The 17,526-nt window shown below is 43.1% G+C and overlaps 2 protein-coding genes across 2 annotated transcripts in view; one reads left to right on the top strand and one right to left on the bottom strand.

Moving 5' to 3' along the window:
• Positions 1 to 8,668: 8,668 nt before the first annotated feature.
• Positions 8,669 to 17,526, bottom strand: part of LOC117443307 (uncharacterized) — a 39,576-nt gene continuing 30,718 nt past the window's right edge. Inside the window, exons 16-18 of the mRNA XM_034079277.2 lie at positions 10,163 to 10,423; positions 9,799 to 9,882; positions 8,669 to 9,670 (exon numbers count right to left, since the gene is read on the bottom strand). Coding sequence (XP_033935168.1) covers positions 9,604 to 9,670; positions 9,799 to 9,882; positions 10,163 to 10,423 — 412 coding nt within the window. The 3' untranslated portion in view covers positions 8,669 to 9,603. The remainder of the gene's footprint in view (positions 9,671 to 9,798; positions 9,883 to 10,162; positions 10,424 to 17,526) is intronic.
• LOC139433528 (carbonyl reductase [NADPH] 1-like) lies at positions 10,853 to 15,532 on the top strand. Its single transcript, XM_071202574.1, has 4 exons — positions 10,853 to 10,988; positions 12,558 to 12,766; positions 14,390 to 14,443; positions 14,751 to 15,532. The coding sequence occupies exons 1-4, from the start codon at positions 10,853 to 10,855 to the stop codon at positions 14,922 to 14,924; spliced, it is 573 nt and encodes a 190-aa protein (XP_071058675.1). The 3' UTR covers positions 14,925 to 15,532.

Raw genomic sequence — 17,526 nt, forward strand, 5'->3', positions numbered from 1 at the left:
CTTGTTGTATGTTTTTATTATTTTATCAGAATAATGCTGAGAAGAAAAAACCAGTCAGAATTTGGGGAATTTAGTGACATCTGGTGGTCAATAGGGATATTGTACTATCATAATATACTCTATTCGACTCATTTGATGTTAATATATACAGACAATGGACAAGAAAACCAAGTTAGTTAAAGCAGGAGGGCAGAAAGCACAATTTATATACAAAAAAACCTTCTGTACTTAACGGTAGCATTTCGGTCTAAGACTCTGAATAATTTGGCAAAAAAAACTCAAAACGTTATGATTTAAAAAAGAAAAGAAATGAAAGGCTAAAAGTAAGAATTCAATGAAGTCATTTACAGGACTAAAATAACACATTTCTGGCACTCTTTGTATTATTTAAATATGAATAATGCTGAAAAAAAACATTAAGATACGATTTTGGATATTTAGCGACATCTGGTGGTCAAAGGTGGTAATGTTATATGAAAGATACATGATATTAAAATAAGATATCCTTTTATTGACTCCCAATTTGGCAAATGTTTTAGTCCCAGCTCATGTACATATAAACAGTGAAGGATATATATCTAATTGAGCATCTTGAATAGTATCGTGAATATACAATATAAATATACAGAATGGAAGTCAGTGTACTTTATGACAGCCTGCTACTTACAAAATGTAAACAAAGGATACTATTTCTCAAGTAATAACAGTTTTACAATATATATAAATCAGTGAATTTGGTCTGTTGAGAAGGGAAAAGACAGAGTGTAATCTGGTTAAGAAAAGTCTATAAAACAATACATTACATTTATAAAGCGCTTTTCCTGGTGCTCAAAGCGCTTACAAGCAACAAAATAACAAAAGTAGAGCTAGGAGGAATAAGGGCGAGGGGTTAGTGGATTAGAGTTGAAGGCAAGAGTGAAAATGTGAGTTTTGAGGGATTGTTTGAATGATGTGAGAGTGTTGGCGGATCTGACGTGGCTGGGGAGGGGGTTCCAGAGTGAGGGGGGGGGGGCTGCGAAGGCCCTGTCACCCCAGGTCCGGAGCTTTGTCCTGATGGGCTGCAGTAGGTTAGCTTCAGCAGACCTGAGGCGATGGGGGTGTGTCGTTGGATGAGGTCACAGAGGTAGGGGGGGGGGGCAAGGTTGTTGAGGGCTTTGAAAGTGAAAAGTAATTTCTTTAGGTCAATGCGGTGTTTGATGGGGAGCCAGTGGAGGTCATGGAGGAGAGGGGTGATGTGGTCGGAGCGTCGGGTGGCGGTGAGCAAGCGGGCAGCTGAGTTTTGGACATGTTGAAGTTTTTTTAGTGTGAATGCAGGTGATCCAAAAAGTTGCAGTAATCCGGTCGGATGTTATGAAGGCATGGATCAGAGTTTCAGCAGCGGTCGATGAGAGGGAGGGTCTGATGCGGGCGATGTTCTTTAAATGGAAGAAAGCGTTTTTTGTGACCTGGTTGACGTGAGGGAGGAAAGTGAGGGTGGGGTCGAGGATGATGCCAAGGTTACGGATGTGAGTGGAGGCGTTGACGATGGAGCCATCGATGGTCAGAGAAACATCTTGGGTTGAGCGGGTAAGTGAGTTTGGGCCAATGATTATAAGTTCCGATTTGTCAGTTACGTTTTAGAAAATTGTTTTGCATCCAAATTTGTATGTCAGTGAGGCTGAGCTGGGAGTGTGTGGTTGGAGAAGTATATTTGTTGAGAGGTAGAGCTGTGTGTCATCAGCATAACAGTTGAACTGGAGTTGGTGTTGACGGAGGATTGTCCAATTGGGAGGATGTAGATGATGAACAGAAGGGGACCAAGTACAGAACCCTGAGGGACGCCATGATTGACGGGGGATTTGGAGTTGTTAATGGAGATGAATTGATGTCTGCCAGAGAGATGGGATTTAAACCAGGAGAGGGCAGTACCGGTAATGCCAATGGAAGACTGGAGGCGGTTGATGAGGATGGAATGGTTGATCGTGTCAAATGTTAGGTCAAGGAGAATGAGAATTGAGAGGGAACCAGTCAGCAGAGGAGAATGTGGTTGGTCACCTTTGTGAGGGAATATTTCTGTCTTTACTTCTAGATATTTAACCTTTATGTCTTTATGTCTGTTATTAGGATCCCCATTAGCAACTAGCATGAGCATTGGCTATTGGCTATTCTACAAAAGTAAATACAAATACGTGTACATAATAATATATGCATACATAGCCACAGGCACAGTTTCAAATTTACTTTGTAATACTTAAATAATTTTTAGCAACCTTTTGAAATGTACTTGAGAATTTTCCTGAATGATGTGAACCGGTGCAGAGTTCCAGCTGATCATGACTCTGTACTGTTTTCTGTCCCATATTTGATTTAGATTTGGGTAATACAACCTTCCTTCTATTGTCGTCGTGTTGATAGTTATGTTGTGCATATTGCGCTATAAATCTTTGTGATAATATATCTGGTGAGTGAGTCACTGTAATATTTCTGACAAAATTCAATAAAATATAAGTTGACCTCTGTCTGACAGTTAACCATTTCAGTGTCTCCAGCATTTCAGTGACTCTGGTTCTGTAGGAGCACTGCAGTGCACATCGTGCTGCCTTATTTTGTGCTACTTGTAGTTTGTTTAAATCTTTTTCAGCAGCACTAGACCATATAACCAAACAATAATCAAGCTGCGACAGAACCAAGCATCCAAAAACTTGTCTACTGACATCCATAGGCAAATATTTTACAATTCTTTTACAAGTGACACACCCCTTCCCATTTTACATACAACATTATCAATTTGTTTAGACCAAGATAATTATGATCCAGGGTTATACCTAGCAATTGTGTCTCCTTGATCTGTTCAATTTCAATATGGTTTAAATGTAGTTGCAATTTTGGTTCACCTTTTAATGATGATTTGATCCTATTAATAACGATTTTGTTTTTCCCGCATTAAGTACCAACTTATTATTTATGACCCACTCTGATATCAGTAGTAGATCTTTATTCATAACATTTGTTAACTCTCTTGTAGTTGATGCTGCATAATATATTGTTGAGTCATCTGCATACATTACAATTTTAGCTTTTTCTAACACTAATGGTAGGTCATTTGTAAAAATAGAAAATAAAGTGGTCCCAAACAACTACCCTGAGGTACTCCACAGGTGACTTTTTTCATCTTTGAGAGACTTCCATTAAAAAAAAACAGTTTGACTTCGATTTGTCAGGTAACTTTCTAACCACTTCAGCGTTTCCAAATGAAAACCATATTGTTCCAGCTTGTGTACCAACAAAGAATGGTCAATGACATCAAAAGCAGAACTAAAATCGAGTAGTACTGCACCCACTAACTTCCTATTATCTAGTTCGCCCTTCCCTATCTGTCATTTGTGTTAAAGCGGTGCATGTGGAATGGCCAGGTCTATAAGCATGTTGATACACAGTATTAAGTTTGTTACCTTCAAAGTATTTTTGTATTTGATTGAAAATTATTCTCTCCATTATCTTTGCTAATGCTGGTAATAAACTTGTAATTAACCTGTCTGCCTGTTGACGTTTATCACCAACCCTGACGTCTGTTATCTCCTTTAAGGAATGTGCTGCTGCACTTAGTCTCAGTTTTATGACCGGTCAGCTCTCGGTCAGCCTGAGAGTATCTCCAGTGTTCCCAGGTGTGTACGCACCATCCCCCATTATGTGGATTAACTCTCTGTGAACTAGTTAAAAGGTCTACGGAGAGAGGCTGGTCAGATTTGACATGGCAGCCCACCAGGGCAGTCAGAATCTCTGGCTGTGTAACTTGTGATGTGAATTCTCCGGCCGATACTTGTAATAACCACCAGTGTTTGACATCAGAGCTCCAGCTCTCCTCGTGTCTCTCTGAGTCCTGACTCTCCATTGCTGCAGAAGTTTCCCTTACAACCTTGAGTAGGGCTGACTCTGTGCTGTGGCGAGTACGGAAACCAGATTGAAAAGGTTCATGAAGGTTATTGCAGTCCAGATGGGATTTTAGTTGGAGGCAACAGTTCGCTCCAGGACTTTTTCACAGGAATGGGAGGTTTAGAGATGGGCCGGTAGTTATTGAGGGAATCAGGTTTGAGACCAGGTTTTTGTGAGGTATGGGAGTGAGTGACAGCAGTGAGCTTCAGATCAGGGGGGACGAGTCCCGTGGACAGAGAGGAGTTAATGACTGTGGTGATGAGATGAGTGAGTTGGGGGAGGCAGGCCTTGACAAGGGTGGAGGGCGTGGGGTCCAGGATGGAAGCTGAGGTATTCATGCCGGTGACTTGGGCAACTATGTCCAGTCAGGTGATTTGTCTGAAGGCTGTAAAAGGGTGCCTGGAAGGAGGAGGGTAGGCAGGTTCCGGAAAGGATGGGTGGTGGACGAGACGGAGGAGTTGGCTATGTTTGCTGTGTATTATTTCAATTTTGCTTTGGAGGAATGAGAGGAAGACTCACACTTTGAGGTGGTGAAGGAGTTGGATATATTATCCATGGGGTTGAGGAGCTTGTTAATAGTTGAAAAAAGGGACTTTGGGTTATTGCTGCCAGATTGTATTACAGAGGAGTAGTGGAAGGAGCGTGCACTGTTGAGGGCATCTTTGTACTGCTGTTGGTTGCAGTCTATAATGTCTTTGTGCAGAGTGAGACCAGTTCGTTTAGCATGTCTTTCGAGCCGGCGACCTTTCGTTTTGACGCAACGGAGATGATCGGTGTACCAGGGGGCCGAGTGAGTGAAAGAGACAGGAGGAGAGCATTGTTGTAGGTGTTGACCAGGTCAGTAGGGGAAACATTCTGGGTGACGGTGGAGTCAGGGCAAATGCGGGGTGACCGCAAAAAAGGTGTGGTATTTTTTCAAACGCTTTTTTCCGGGGTTCGGTTCTGGGTAAAACAAAGATGGGTCGGGTCGCGGGTATTGCCTAATAAAATAATTAAAATAATAATAATTTAGTTTAATGTTTAAATCCTCAGACCTCTCCCCCGCGGGACCGCGCATAATCAAAACCTCTTGACTGCAGCGCATCAATCTGCTGCTGAGCGCCACATTCAAAATGGCTGAGGTGAAGCTCTCTATGGAGGATACAGCATTTTCAATTACACTTCCTCACGAGCGAAACCCAACGTCTGGGAGGCTTTTGGTGTCATCAGACCGAGATGGAGGAAAGAACCAACATCCCACGCTTTTTGAGACAAATATGCAACTGCATGTGTTAATAATTGCACGTTTTCACTGCTCATATACAGGCTATGCGGGTTCGGGTCGGGTTGCGGAACTAATTGGCGATATGTGCGGGTAGCGGGTTCGGTATTGCACCTCGCGGGAGCGGGTCTTGAACATCAGACCCGTGCAGGACTCTGAGTCAGGGATGGTGTCAGCCAGGAGGGAGGAGGGTTGTGTGGACTTGATATTCCGGAATTGTATGGTGCGCTTCTGCTTGATGAGCGGGGTTGGGGTTAGGATGTCCATGATGATGGTGAGGTCATAGGCGGTCAGGTTGCTGATGGCGATGCCAGTGGTGCAGATCAGGTCCAGTGTGTGACCTTTTTTATGGGTGGGAAAATCAACATGTTGTGTGAATTGAAACAGCTGAGTATGTCCAGGAGTTCTGTAGCGGTATTGGAGTCGTTTGAGTCGACATGAATATTGATATCACCAAGTATAACACAGATGGAGATCCGAGGGGAGCAGGGTTTGGTTTGGGGGGGACGGTAAATGACTGCTGGAACCAGGGGTTTGGACCAGACAGTTAACTGCAAGGTGTTCAAATGAGGAGGGGCAAGGGATGTTATTGCAATGTTTTTATATTATTTCTTAGAATTGTGGCAATTCCATCTCCACGCCACCATGTGTTCTTAGGCGGGGCAGAGTAGCTGACGTAAAAGTCGGGACGCCTTCGGTACGTGTTATTTGGTCTCAGGTTGGTGTGCAGCGGCCTTTAGCTGGAGTAGTTCCGCGATGGAGCATGACGGTCATGTCGGCCGGGAAGGATGCAGCTCACAACAAACCTCTGGAGAGGATTAATGTCAGACAGCAGGAAAGCACACATCATGGCAGGTGATCGGGGTGAGTGGCGAAGTTTCTGTTGACAATCAGTGATTTTGCGGGAGTCAGTGGAATGAAGGCTAACGCACCTGACACACCAACCCAATTTTGGGAGTCAGAGGCCGTCAGAGGAAGTCGGGCATTCGCGGCGCCCTACTCAGGTTGGTGTGTCCCGCACCGTCGTCTCTTTATGGCACATTTTCACACCTCCCGCGGCCGATTCAACATGACAGTCGGCCAAAGAAATCTCTCTGATTGGCTGTTCAGCTTAGCGAATCAGCGCATGAGAAGCGAAGCGGAAGTGAGGGACCAAAACAAACGATTAAGAAGGCACACAGACAGAGCTACTGCCTACTGTTCATTGACCTATTGTGAGCATCACATGGAAATGTACATTGTGCAAGAAGTGGCCGTTATTCAGATGGGGGTTTCCGTCTCCCTCTATTCTTTCTCCCATTATCCTCCACAATCTGCCTAGAAGTATTTTAACGTTGTAGCTGTTCAAGATGGTCATTTTAAAATGTGTTAAAAATATACTGTCAGTAGTTAAACCAATAATTTCAATTCAAAACCTTTATTGATCCAGGTAAAGTCCCATTGAGATCAATGATCTTTCTTCAGGGGAGACCTGCAGCAGTCGGTTCCACAAGAAGACGTAAACACATAAAAACAGAACAACAAAAGAACATCATACAGCAAAATGTACAGGGATTACAATTTACATATCTAACCACATGAACAGGTACCAACAGCATCTGAGTGAGCAGCATCCAACCGAGCTTTAAAAACACGTAGTGGTACCAGCTTGGTAATGTTCCATTCTTTGTGCAGACTGTTCCAAGTTAGAGGAGCGGCACATCTAAAAGCTTTCTTCCCTGAGACAGTCCTAGCACGTGGCACATTTAATAAAACCACAGCATGCGATTTCAGGCAATACGTACTTTCAATTCGCCGAGAGATCAGGGAGCAGATATAAGATGGTAGTTTATCCAACATGGCTTTGTAAATGAAAAAGTACCAGTGACTGAGCCTCCGTGCAGTGAGTGATGGCAGACCGCCTTGGCATACAGGGTACAGTGATGTGAGTGCTTTACAATTTGTCAAAAATCTCAGAGCGCTGTGATACGCAGCATCTAACTTGCTCAGGTAATCGGCAGGTGCATTCATAGATAAAAAATCACCAGAGTCCAGCACAGGTCAAAGGTCACAGAGCCTCTTCCTGGCCTCAAGCGAGAAACAGGACTTATTTCTGTAAAAGAACCCTAGCCTAACCCTCAGCTTTTTTAGCAGGTTATTTACATGAAATTTAAAAGAGAGATAATCATCAAGCCAGATACCCAGGTATTTGTAACAGGCAACAACTTCAAGTTGTGTTCCTTGCGTAGTTCCAATATCCAAAGCAGTCTCCGGTGTAATTTTAGCTTTAGAAAAGAGCATTACCTTGGTTTTATCCACATTTAAAAGAAGCTTTAATTCAGAGAGCTGAGTCTGAATAATGTTAAAAACAGCCTGTAATTTAACAACAGCCTCGTTAATTGGAGGGACCTGCACAATACATCACGGTATCATCCGCATACAAATGTAAGGTTGCTCCTTCGACATTTTCACCTAAACTATTAATATAGATAGAGAATAAAAGTGGTCCTAAAACAGAACCTTGTGGTACACCATTAGTGATGTTTAACCACTCAGAAGACAGCCCATCAAAGTGAACACATTGGGACCTTTCAGAGAGGTAGTTCACAAACCACCCACTGCATGGCTGGATATGCCAATACTGAGTAGCCTCTGCTTTAAAATGCGATGATCAACGGTGTCAAACGCTTTGGAAAGGTCAATAAACAGAGCTGCACAACTCTGCTTATTATCTAAAATACTCGTAATATCATTCACCACTTTCATCGTGGCAGTGATGGTGCTGTGCTGCTTTCTGAAGCCTGACTGATGTTTAGACAGGATGTCATTTGTACATAAAAACTCCTTTACTTGTTCACTCACTAGGTGTTCAAGAACCTTAGCCAGAACTGACAATTTAGAGATGGGTCTATAATTGTTTAATAAGGTGGCCTCCCCTCCTTTTAGTAGTGGCAGGACATGAGCTGACTTCCATACTTTTAAGGCTCCATCTTGGGGCCTCTTCTCTTTAACGTCTACATGCTACCACTGGCTCAGATAATGAAGAACAACAAAATAAGTTACCATAGCTATGCAGATGACACACAAATCTACGTAACAATTTCACCAGGAGACTATGCTCCAATTCAAACACTGAGTAAGTGCATTGAACAAATCAATGACTGGATGTGTCAGAACTTTCTCCGATTAAACAAAGATAAAACTGAGGTAATGGTTTTTTGGAGCCAAGGCAGAACGTATAAAAGTTAGCGCTGAGCTTCAGTCTGCAATGTTCAAACCAACAGATAAAGCCAGATCTAGGTGTAGTCATGGACTCTGACCTGAGTTCAACAGTCACATTAAAACAGTTACTAAATCAGCCTACTATCACCTAAAGAATATATCTAGGATTAAAAGACTAATGTCACAGCAGGATTGGAAAAACTTGTCCATGCCTTTATCTTCAGTAGACTCGACTACTGCAATGGTGTCTTCACAGGTCTCACTAACACATCTATTAGGAAGCTGCAGCTGATTCAGAACGCCGCTGCTCGAGTCCTCACTAACACTAAGAAAGTGGACCACATCACTCCTGCTCTGAAGTCTTTACACTGGCTTCCTGTGTGTCAAAGAATAGATTTCTAAATACTGCTGCTGGTTTATAAAGCACTGAATGGTTTAGGCCCAAAATACATGTCTGACCTCCTGCTAAACTATGAACCATCCCGATCTCTCAGGTCTTCAGGGACTGGTCAGCTTTCTGTCCCCAGAGTCAGAACTAAACACGGAGAAGCAGCGTTCAGTTATTATGCTCCAAATATCTGGAACAAACTCCCAGAAACCTGCAGGTCCGCTGCAACTCTTACTACTTTTAAATCCAGCAAGAAGACTTTTCTTTTTGTCGCTGCTTTTAATTGAACTTTTCATATCTTAAACTGCACTGTAAATTTATCCATGTACTTTTTCTTTTAATGTTTATTTTAATAGCTTTTCTTTTTAATGACTGATTTTAAATGCCATTTTCTGAATGTCTTTCATTTTTTGTAAAGCACTTTGAATTGCCTTGTGTTGAAAGGCGCTATATAAATAAACTTGCCTTGCCTTGCCTTACTTCTCAGGCCTGCTGGGTAATCTGTGACGTTTCACTCTCTCAAAAGTTGGACCATGTTGTCATCCATGCGCCAATGAGCAACTCTCATAGGAATGAATGAGGCCCCGCCCCACGCTGTATCCAGTCCTTATTATACATCCATGGGGGTGAATCGTATCGCATCGCCTGGTGTTTCAAATGTATCGTTAATGTATCGTATCGTTGGCAACGTATCGAGATGCGCATCCCATCGGCCTCAGTGATGGAAATGCACATCCCTAATGTAAACGGATCCCATCATACACACAGTCAGTATGTAAAGATCGTTAGAGGTAGATCAGTTATTCCCTGAATGGCAGATTCCACCCACACTGACGGAGGGTCACCATATTTCAAACTTCTTGTCTTTCACAAAGGATGTCATCTCCACAATTTTGTTTCTGCAAAGTCTAGAAAAATCCAAAAGCAGAGCACAGACATCAGTCAGAACAATACGTTGAATAGCAGTTTTATAATGATGAATGATTCCTCTGTTAGCCTACGAGTACAAATGGTGCAGTATTTATGGTGTTCTCACTGCACAGTGCGAATGGAGGGGTTGCTGGAGACCAGTTGGAGTAAGAGGTCAGTCGAAGCATCCGTGATGTTGTTGTGGCTCAGACTGTAACACAAACAGAGGAACTTTTAGTCATGTAATACATCGGCTGGGCAGTATAGGTACAGTCCAAACTAACATTATGTTCACTTGTCTCCATTAGTTATGTCACTTTTCTGACACCGCCGTATGACTGCCTGAGTTCTGATCACAGCGTATCTTCAGACTGAACAGGTGTCAGTCAACAAAGCCCTGAATCAAATGATCAGACGGAGAGATTCACACCCCAAACTAATGAGTACCTCCACTAAAACCTATTTTCCACATGAACACCTTTGCCACTCACTCGAGGACTTGTACTTTGTGCAGCTGTGCGCTGAGTGTGAGCAGCAGCTGGTCAGTGAGCTGACAGTGACTGAGGTCCAGCTCTGTCAGCTCTTCAGAGGAGTCCAGCATCAGGGCCAAGGCTGCACAGGCCCTCTGATCCAGTGAGCTGTGACTGAGGTCCAGCTCTCCCTCCAGGGCTTTGCAGAGGGTTAGGGCCCGTCCCACTGTGTCCCTCTCAGGAACCAGGGACACCAGCTGCAGGAGGACAGCTTTACTGGCTCTGAACAGGAGACACAGAGCAAAGAGCAAACTGATGTGATGCAGAAAGACGTATAACAATAAACTCGAGCATCTCTTGCCTACAGTTGCAATTTCTGTTAAATGCATTTATCTAATGTTATCAAATGATCAATCGGATTGGACCAGAGGTTTCCAAATTCTTTCAGCCCGAGACCCAAAAGAGACATTTGGTGTTTCCCCAGGTGGGTCCTTAAAAAATACATCACGAATTGCCATCACATCAACATTTAAAAACTACGGATAAAGAACACAACAAAACATGAATTTTAAATGTTTATGAAATGTATTTAATTGTAAAAAGAACATTACAAAACTCTGCCAGTTGGCGACCTCATACAAACAGGTACGCGACCCATTTTGACCCTAACTCTGGGAACGACTGCTCTGACTAAATGAAGGCCCCAAAAACATGCCGTCTTGTATCATTTGCAGAGAGAACGAGCTGGCAAATCTCTTCTCTGTCAACTTGATCAAGTTTGTCTTGGTGGATGTGGCAGACACCCACATTGTTCAGACGACGTTGACTCATGGAGGAGCGGAGCCATGTCTCAAGCCTTCTTAAGGCACTAAAACGTGGTTCTGCTTCGGCTGAGGAGCATGGCACTACAACAGGGGGGCCTGAACTGAGAGCTACTTTTAAAGTTGCCAGTCTGCCGAGATCTACCAGTCCGAATAGAGGCGTAGCAATTACTGCCAGGTGAATACACACTTCTACTTGTATAAAACTGACCTTTGTACGATTAATACCAAATACTGCAGATCCTTTATCTTACCTCTTTCTAATCTACACAAGTATTTAACTGAAGTTACACAACAGTGCTGTGTGATACGGAGTTGGAGTTTATGCACACGTCACTACAGTGGGTAATGTCTTCAAGAAACATTGAACAGTGCTGCCACATATGACACAGAGAAAAAGAAAAGACTCTGAACCCTTTCTTTGCCATTATAAAAAATAGTGTTGCTCAAAAGTATAAATGAGGCTTACTAATAAGACAACTCAGATCTGAAGCTGCTCAGGAATCTGCTGCCAACGTGCAATAAAAGACAAATTAATAAATCAAACCCTTTTTTGTTGCATTTTATTAGAGTATAAAAAGAAATGCCTTTAAAATAGGATGCAAGCAACACTAGTTTCTTAACCTGAATTGATAATAGACTATAATCAATTTAAGTTTGCATTCTTATACCATTTTGTACAATAAATAATGTTCAAACAAACTAAAACTACAGCTGATTAATAACGGTATAACTTGAGTTTTTATTATATCAAAAACCTGTTGAAATGCTTCTGTTATTTTTATTACGCGTCGGCAGCCTCCAGGAAAGCTTCTTTCACAACTTCGCCGTCTTTGAAAGACTTCATGTGTTTCTCAAGAACGTGACTGACACGATGAGATGCTCTGGAGCAGCCTTGCTCTTGTTGTTGGGCCTGGTGGAAATGGACTGCTGTGCATTTAGCTGTCCTTCAGGCCCCTCCCCTTTAGCTGTCCTCTCAGGCCCCTCCCCTTTAGCTGTCCTCTCAGGCCCCTCCCCTTTAGCTGTCCTCTCAGGCCCCTCCCCTTTAGCTGTCCTTCAGGCCCCTCCCCTTTAGCTGTCCTCTCAGGCCCCTCCCCTTTAGCTGTCCTCTCAGGCCCCTCCCCTTTTGGGAGCGTAGGGCAGAATAGGAGGGAATTCCGTCTCGTAGCGTTTGTGCACTGTTTTGAAATGCCGCTCCTAAATTACCCTTCTTCGATAAAGCCACGCTCGCATTGCAGACGAGACAGATGGACTTTGAATTGGAATAGATACAAAATAATCATCCTCCCACTCGGAGTGAAATGATATTTTGGGCTTTTTTGCTTCTGCCATAATTGTGGTCTTGTGTGTGTGCGGACTGTCACTCCTGTTGCCACGGACAACATCAGCGAACTAGTGCCCACTGCCCACCGGCCACGCCCCGTCACATGGGGTGACGCCGGCCAATCACAAAGCTTTGATGCGTTCAAGTGCATTATTCTGGCACAGGAAGATTATGTTATAGGACAGTAACGATAAATTAATGGAGATGCATTGCAAGTCAATGTAATGTCCCCTGAGGTGATGTATACATGGTGTGTGACTGTGTGTTTCAGGTCGTGTGGTGAACGTCTCCAGCTTCGTCGGCGCTCGCACGTTGAACAAGTGCAGCGCCGACCTGCAGCAGCGTTTCCGTAGCGATGACATCTCAGAGGAGGAGCTGACCGGACTGATGGAGCAGTTTGTGGATCTGGCCAAAAAGGGCGAGCACGAGAAGGGAGGCTGGGCCAACACGGCGTACGGGACGTCCAAAACGGGACTCACGGTGCGACCAATCATCAGTCTACCTATCTATAAGCAATCCTTTGTAATATAAGATGCACCCTCTGGTAACACATGTAGGTTAACATGACTTCAACACAAGTTAATTATTTACACTGTTCCATTTATTTAGCATTGTTTACGCACTCATTGATTGCGTCTCTGTGTTGCCACCGATACTAGTCATGTTTAAACAATTTGAGAAACACTTTTATTCATCATTTATTTATTTCAAATGTGAACATTTACCAGTTTACTCACGGACCACACTTTGAGAACAGGACAGGTAGGAGTTCACACAAAAAACACATTGTATTTCATATTACTCTTATCGGCTAAACTCAGGCATCAGATTTTTGAGGAATGCTTCTCTAATGCTATATGTAAGCAATAGCTCACGACAGGCCGTGGGACATGGTCATTATATCACAGCTAAGGGGCGTGGTTCGGCCCGACGCAAAGCAAATTATTGCCGTTACATTCATGTGTATGCTGCCGTTTATTGTGCAGCCACTGAAAACCTGTCCCGCATCAGTAGCATGGTTTCCGTGGTTACTTGTTGAGGTTGTTCTAGGGGCTGTTGCTTGGCGTGGTGAGAATATTGCTCCACTTTCTCCGGTCCCCGAGATTGGGCTTCCAGCAGCTCTGGAGAGAGCTTTCGTACCTGTGGCCACTAACGGTCATCATGTCTCTGCTTTGTTTCAAGACCCGCATCAGAACGCTTTTGATGGTACTTTTCCAGTTGGTCTGCCTGCTCTTCACGTAGCTCTGCATGTCGTCCTTTAGGCGCTTTCTGGAGATAGGCACTGCTCAATCCACTCCTCCATAGTAAGACCACCCCGGAGGTCGAAGTTAACTTTAAATGTTTCCATCTTAAAGGGGACCTATCATGCAAAATACACTTTTGTATGTCTTTTATATTTGAACATGTGTCCCCGGTGTTCCAGGGAACTCACCAAGTGTCAGAAAACCCAACCCTCTCTTTTCCTCCGTACCCAAATCTCTGAAAACGGGGCTGCGACGGATCTGATACAGACTGGTCCAGATTTGAATTATTTTCTACGTCACAGAAGTGGTGCTCCGCTTAGTGGTCAACATGTCCGTTGAAGTTTAAATCTCCCGGACACAATTGGAAAAGTGGCGGTCAAAGGTCTTCTTTGTTATTTATTGAGCTTTAAAACAAATTAATAACGACTCTATATAATCATATAAGAATAAAACAGGAGGACGGAGATCTCTTTTCCTCCCCCTCTTCTCCCCGCTGCACCCCGTACGTAATATAACGGTTGTAGCTTTTCTCAGACGCGGAGGGATACTGACTTGTGAAAAGTAACTACAATTCTACCTGTGATATACGCTCATTAAATCACGGCTAAGAACCAATCAGATTGCTTGATTTGACTTGTCCGTTTTATCATTTCTGGATTTAAGACATTCAGGATTTAAGAATATGTTGTAACGCGGGCTTGCACAAGTAGAAGTCATTAAAACTATACGTGGAGAATTTGACAAGTCGGAGCAGGTCAGTCGTGTCCTGAAGTGAAGTTTGGTAATTTCAGCAGGAGATATTCAGACAAACAAAATCAATGTGGTTATCTTTAACAATACAAAAAACATCTGTGTTCAGGTCCTGTCCATGATCCACGCTCGTCGCCTGACGAAGGAGAGACCTCATGACGGGGTAATCTCAGAAATACAACTTGTATATATTTAATCAAACAAGAAGACGAGTGTCTTTGCATCTCAAAAACTTTGATCTGTTGCCGGGGACTGCCTCTGATCTAATCTTTGTTGCTATGATTATAATTTTTCCTCACATCTTGGTGAACGCTTAGGACTTTTCTGTTTTGGTTTAATTTGAGGGAAATGAATTTGCTATGGCTGCACTGCAACGTCAGTTTACTCTTATTAAACCTCTTTAATAATACAATATATTTCCTTGTGTCAATGCCTCCTTTAAAGCCTTTTGAATTCTCCTTTCTCCTCAGATCCTGGTGAACGCCTGCTGCCCCGGCTGGGTCCGCACCGACATGGCGGGCCCCACAGCCCCCAAATCCCCCGAGGAGGGGGCCGTGACCCCGGTGTTCCTCGCCCTGCTGCCGGCCGGGGCCACGGACCCCCACGGGAGGTTCGTCTCCGATAAGGAGGTCCAGCCGTGGTGAAGAGCTGAAGGGAGTGTGTGTGTGTGTCAGTGTTTTCATTAATAGGAAACTAAATCCAGGATTTATTTGGCCCGTCTACTATTTGAGGACAGAAAAAGCAGATTTTCAACCAGATTTGTATCATCACGGTTTGTTTACTAATGCAGGAGGAGCCTTTGACCCAAGTTAACTTAAAACAACCACTCCAAGTCATAAGGCTATTCTCATGTAGGTTTGGAAAAAGGGAAAGCTTCCATAGATAATAGATTTATTTTCGGAAAAAATACTTGACCACTATTTGAAAGATATGACTCAAGCGTCACGAAATCTGGAAAACACACTCTTAATGTGAAAGAAATCCACAGAATTGATCAGTTAAGACAAAAACCAAATGTGCTTGGCTTACACAACAATAATAAGGCCTCTATCTGCAAGTGCTGCTGTCATCACTTTGCCTTCAGTATACTTCAACATTTTTATACTTGTACATGGAAAGAGGAACGCTTGCCTTAACTGGATAAACCTTAAATGTTGTGTAACAAATAAAAAGCTTTTCTGACATGCTTGTTGTATGTTTTTATTATTTTATCAGAATAATGCTGAGAAGAAAAAACCAGTCAGAATTTGGGGAATTTAGTGACATCTGGTGGTCAATAGGGATATTGTACTATCATATACTCTATTCGACTCATTTGATGTTAATATATACAGACAATGGACAAGAAAACCAAGTTAGTTAAAGCAGGAGGGCAGAAAGCACAATTTATATACAAAAAAACCTTCTGTACTTAACGGTAGCATTTCGGTCTAAGACTCTGAATAATTTGGCAAAAAAACCTCAAAACGTTATGATTTAAAAAAGAAAAGAAATGAAAGGCTAAAAGTAAGAATTCAATGAAGTCATTTACAGGACTAAAATAACACATTTCTGGCACTCTTTGTATTATTTAAATATGAATAATGCTGAAAAAAAACATTAAGATACGATTTTGGATATTTAGCGACATCTGGTGGTCAAAGGTGGTAATGTTATATGAAAGATACATGATATTAAAATAAGATATCCTTTATTGACTCCCAATTTGGCAAATGTTTTAGTCCCAGCTCATGTACATATAAACAGTGAAGGATATATATCTAATTGAGCATCTTGAATAGTATCGTGAATATACAATATAAATATACAGAATGGAAGTCAGTGTACTTTATGACAGCCTGCTACTTACAAAATGTAAACAAAGGATACTATTTCTCAAGTAATAACAGTTTTACAAATATATAAATCAGTGAATTTGGTCTGTTGAGAAGGGAAAAGACAGAGTGTAATCTGGTTAAGAAAAGTCTATAAAACAATACATTACATTTATAAAGCGCTTTTCCTGGTGCTCAAAGCGCTTACAAGCAACAAAATAACAAAAGTAGAGCTAGGAGGAATAAGGGCGAGGGGTTAGTGGATTAGAGTTGAAGGCAAGAGTGAAAATGTGAGTTTTGAGGGATTGTTTGAATGAGGTGAGAGTGTTGGCGGATCTGACGTGGCTGGGGAGGGGGTTCCAGAGTGTGGGGGGGGGGGCTGCGAAGGCCCTGTCACCCCAGGTCCGGAGCTTTGTCCTGATGGGCTGCAGTAGGTTAGCTTCAGCAGACCTGAGGCGATGGGGGTGTGTGTCGTTGGATGAGGGTCACAGAGGTAGGGGGGGGGGCAAGGTTGTTGAGGGCTTTTGAAAGTGAAAAGTAATTCTTTAGGTCAATGCGGGTGTTTGATGGGGAGCCAGTGGAGGTCATGGAGGAGAGGGGTGATGTGGTCGGAGCGTCGGGTGGCGGTGAGCAAGCGGGCAGCTGAGTTTTGGACATGTTGAAGTTTTTTTAGTGTGAATGCAGGTGATCCAAAAGTTGCAGTAATCCGGTCGGATGTTATGAAGGCATGGATCAGTTTCAGCAGCGGTCGATGAGAGGGAGGGTCTGATGCGGGCGATGTTCTTTAAATGGAAGAAAGCGTTTTTTTGTGACCTGGTTGACGTGAGGGAGGAAAGTGAGGGTGGGGTCGAGGATGATGCCAAGGTTACGGATGTGAGTGGAGGCGTTGACGATGGAGCCATCGATGGTCAGAGAAACATCTTGGGTTGAGCGGGTAAGTGAGTTTGGGCCAATGATTATAAGTTCCGATTTGTCAGTTACGTTTTAGAAAATTGTTTTGCATCCAAATTTGTATGTCAGTGAGGCTGAGCTGGGAGTGTGTGGTTGGAGAAGTATATTTGTTGAGAGGTAGAGCTGTGTGTCATCAGCATAACAGTTGAACTGGAGTTGGTGTTGACGGAGGATTTGTCCAATTGGGAGGATGTAGATGATGAACAGAAGGGGACCAAGTACAGAACCCTGAGGGACGCCATGATTGACGGGGGATTTGGAGTTGTTAATGGAGATGAATTGATGTCTGCCAGAGAGATGGGATTTAAACCAGGAGAGGGCAGTACCGGTAATGCCAATGGAAGACTGGAGGCGGTTGATGAGGATGGAATGGTTGATCGTGTCAAATGTTAGGTCAAGGAGAATGAGAATTGAGAGGGAACCAGTCAGCAGAGGAGAATGTGGTTGGTCACCTTTGTGAGGGAATATTTCTGTCTTTACT

Source organism: Pseudochaenichthys georgianus, unplaced genomic scaffold (genome assembly GCF_902827115.2).
Source record: "Pseudochaenichthys georgianus unplaced genomic scaffold, fPseGeo1.2 scaffold_581_arrow_ctg1, whole genome shotgun sequence".
Lineage (NCBI taxonomy): Eukaryota > Metazoa > Chordata > Actinopteri > Perciformes > Channichthyidae > Pseudochaenichthys > Pseudochaenichthys georgianus.

Excerpts from the sequence above, each read along its gene's own strand:
- LOC139433528 (XM_071202574.1), top strand. The coding sequence starts at position 10,853 with ATGCCGTCTTGTATCATTTGCAGAGAGAACGAGCTGGCAAATCTCTTC. Across the intron at positions 12,767-14,389 it reads CGTCCAAAACGGGACTCACG|GTCCTGTCCATGATCCACGC; the intron begins GTGCGACCAATC and ends ATCTGTGTTCAG. Across the intron at positions 14,444-14,750 it reads AGGAGAGACCTCATGACGGG|ATCCTGGTGAACGCCTGCTG; the intron begins GTAATCTCAGAA and ends CTTTCTCCTCAG.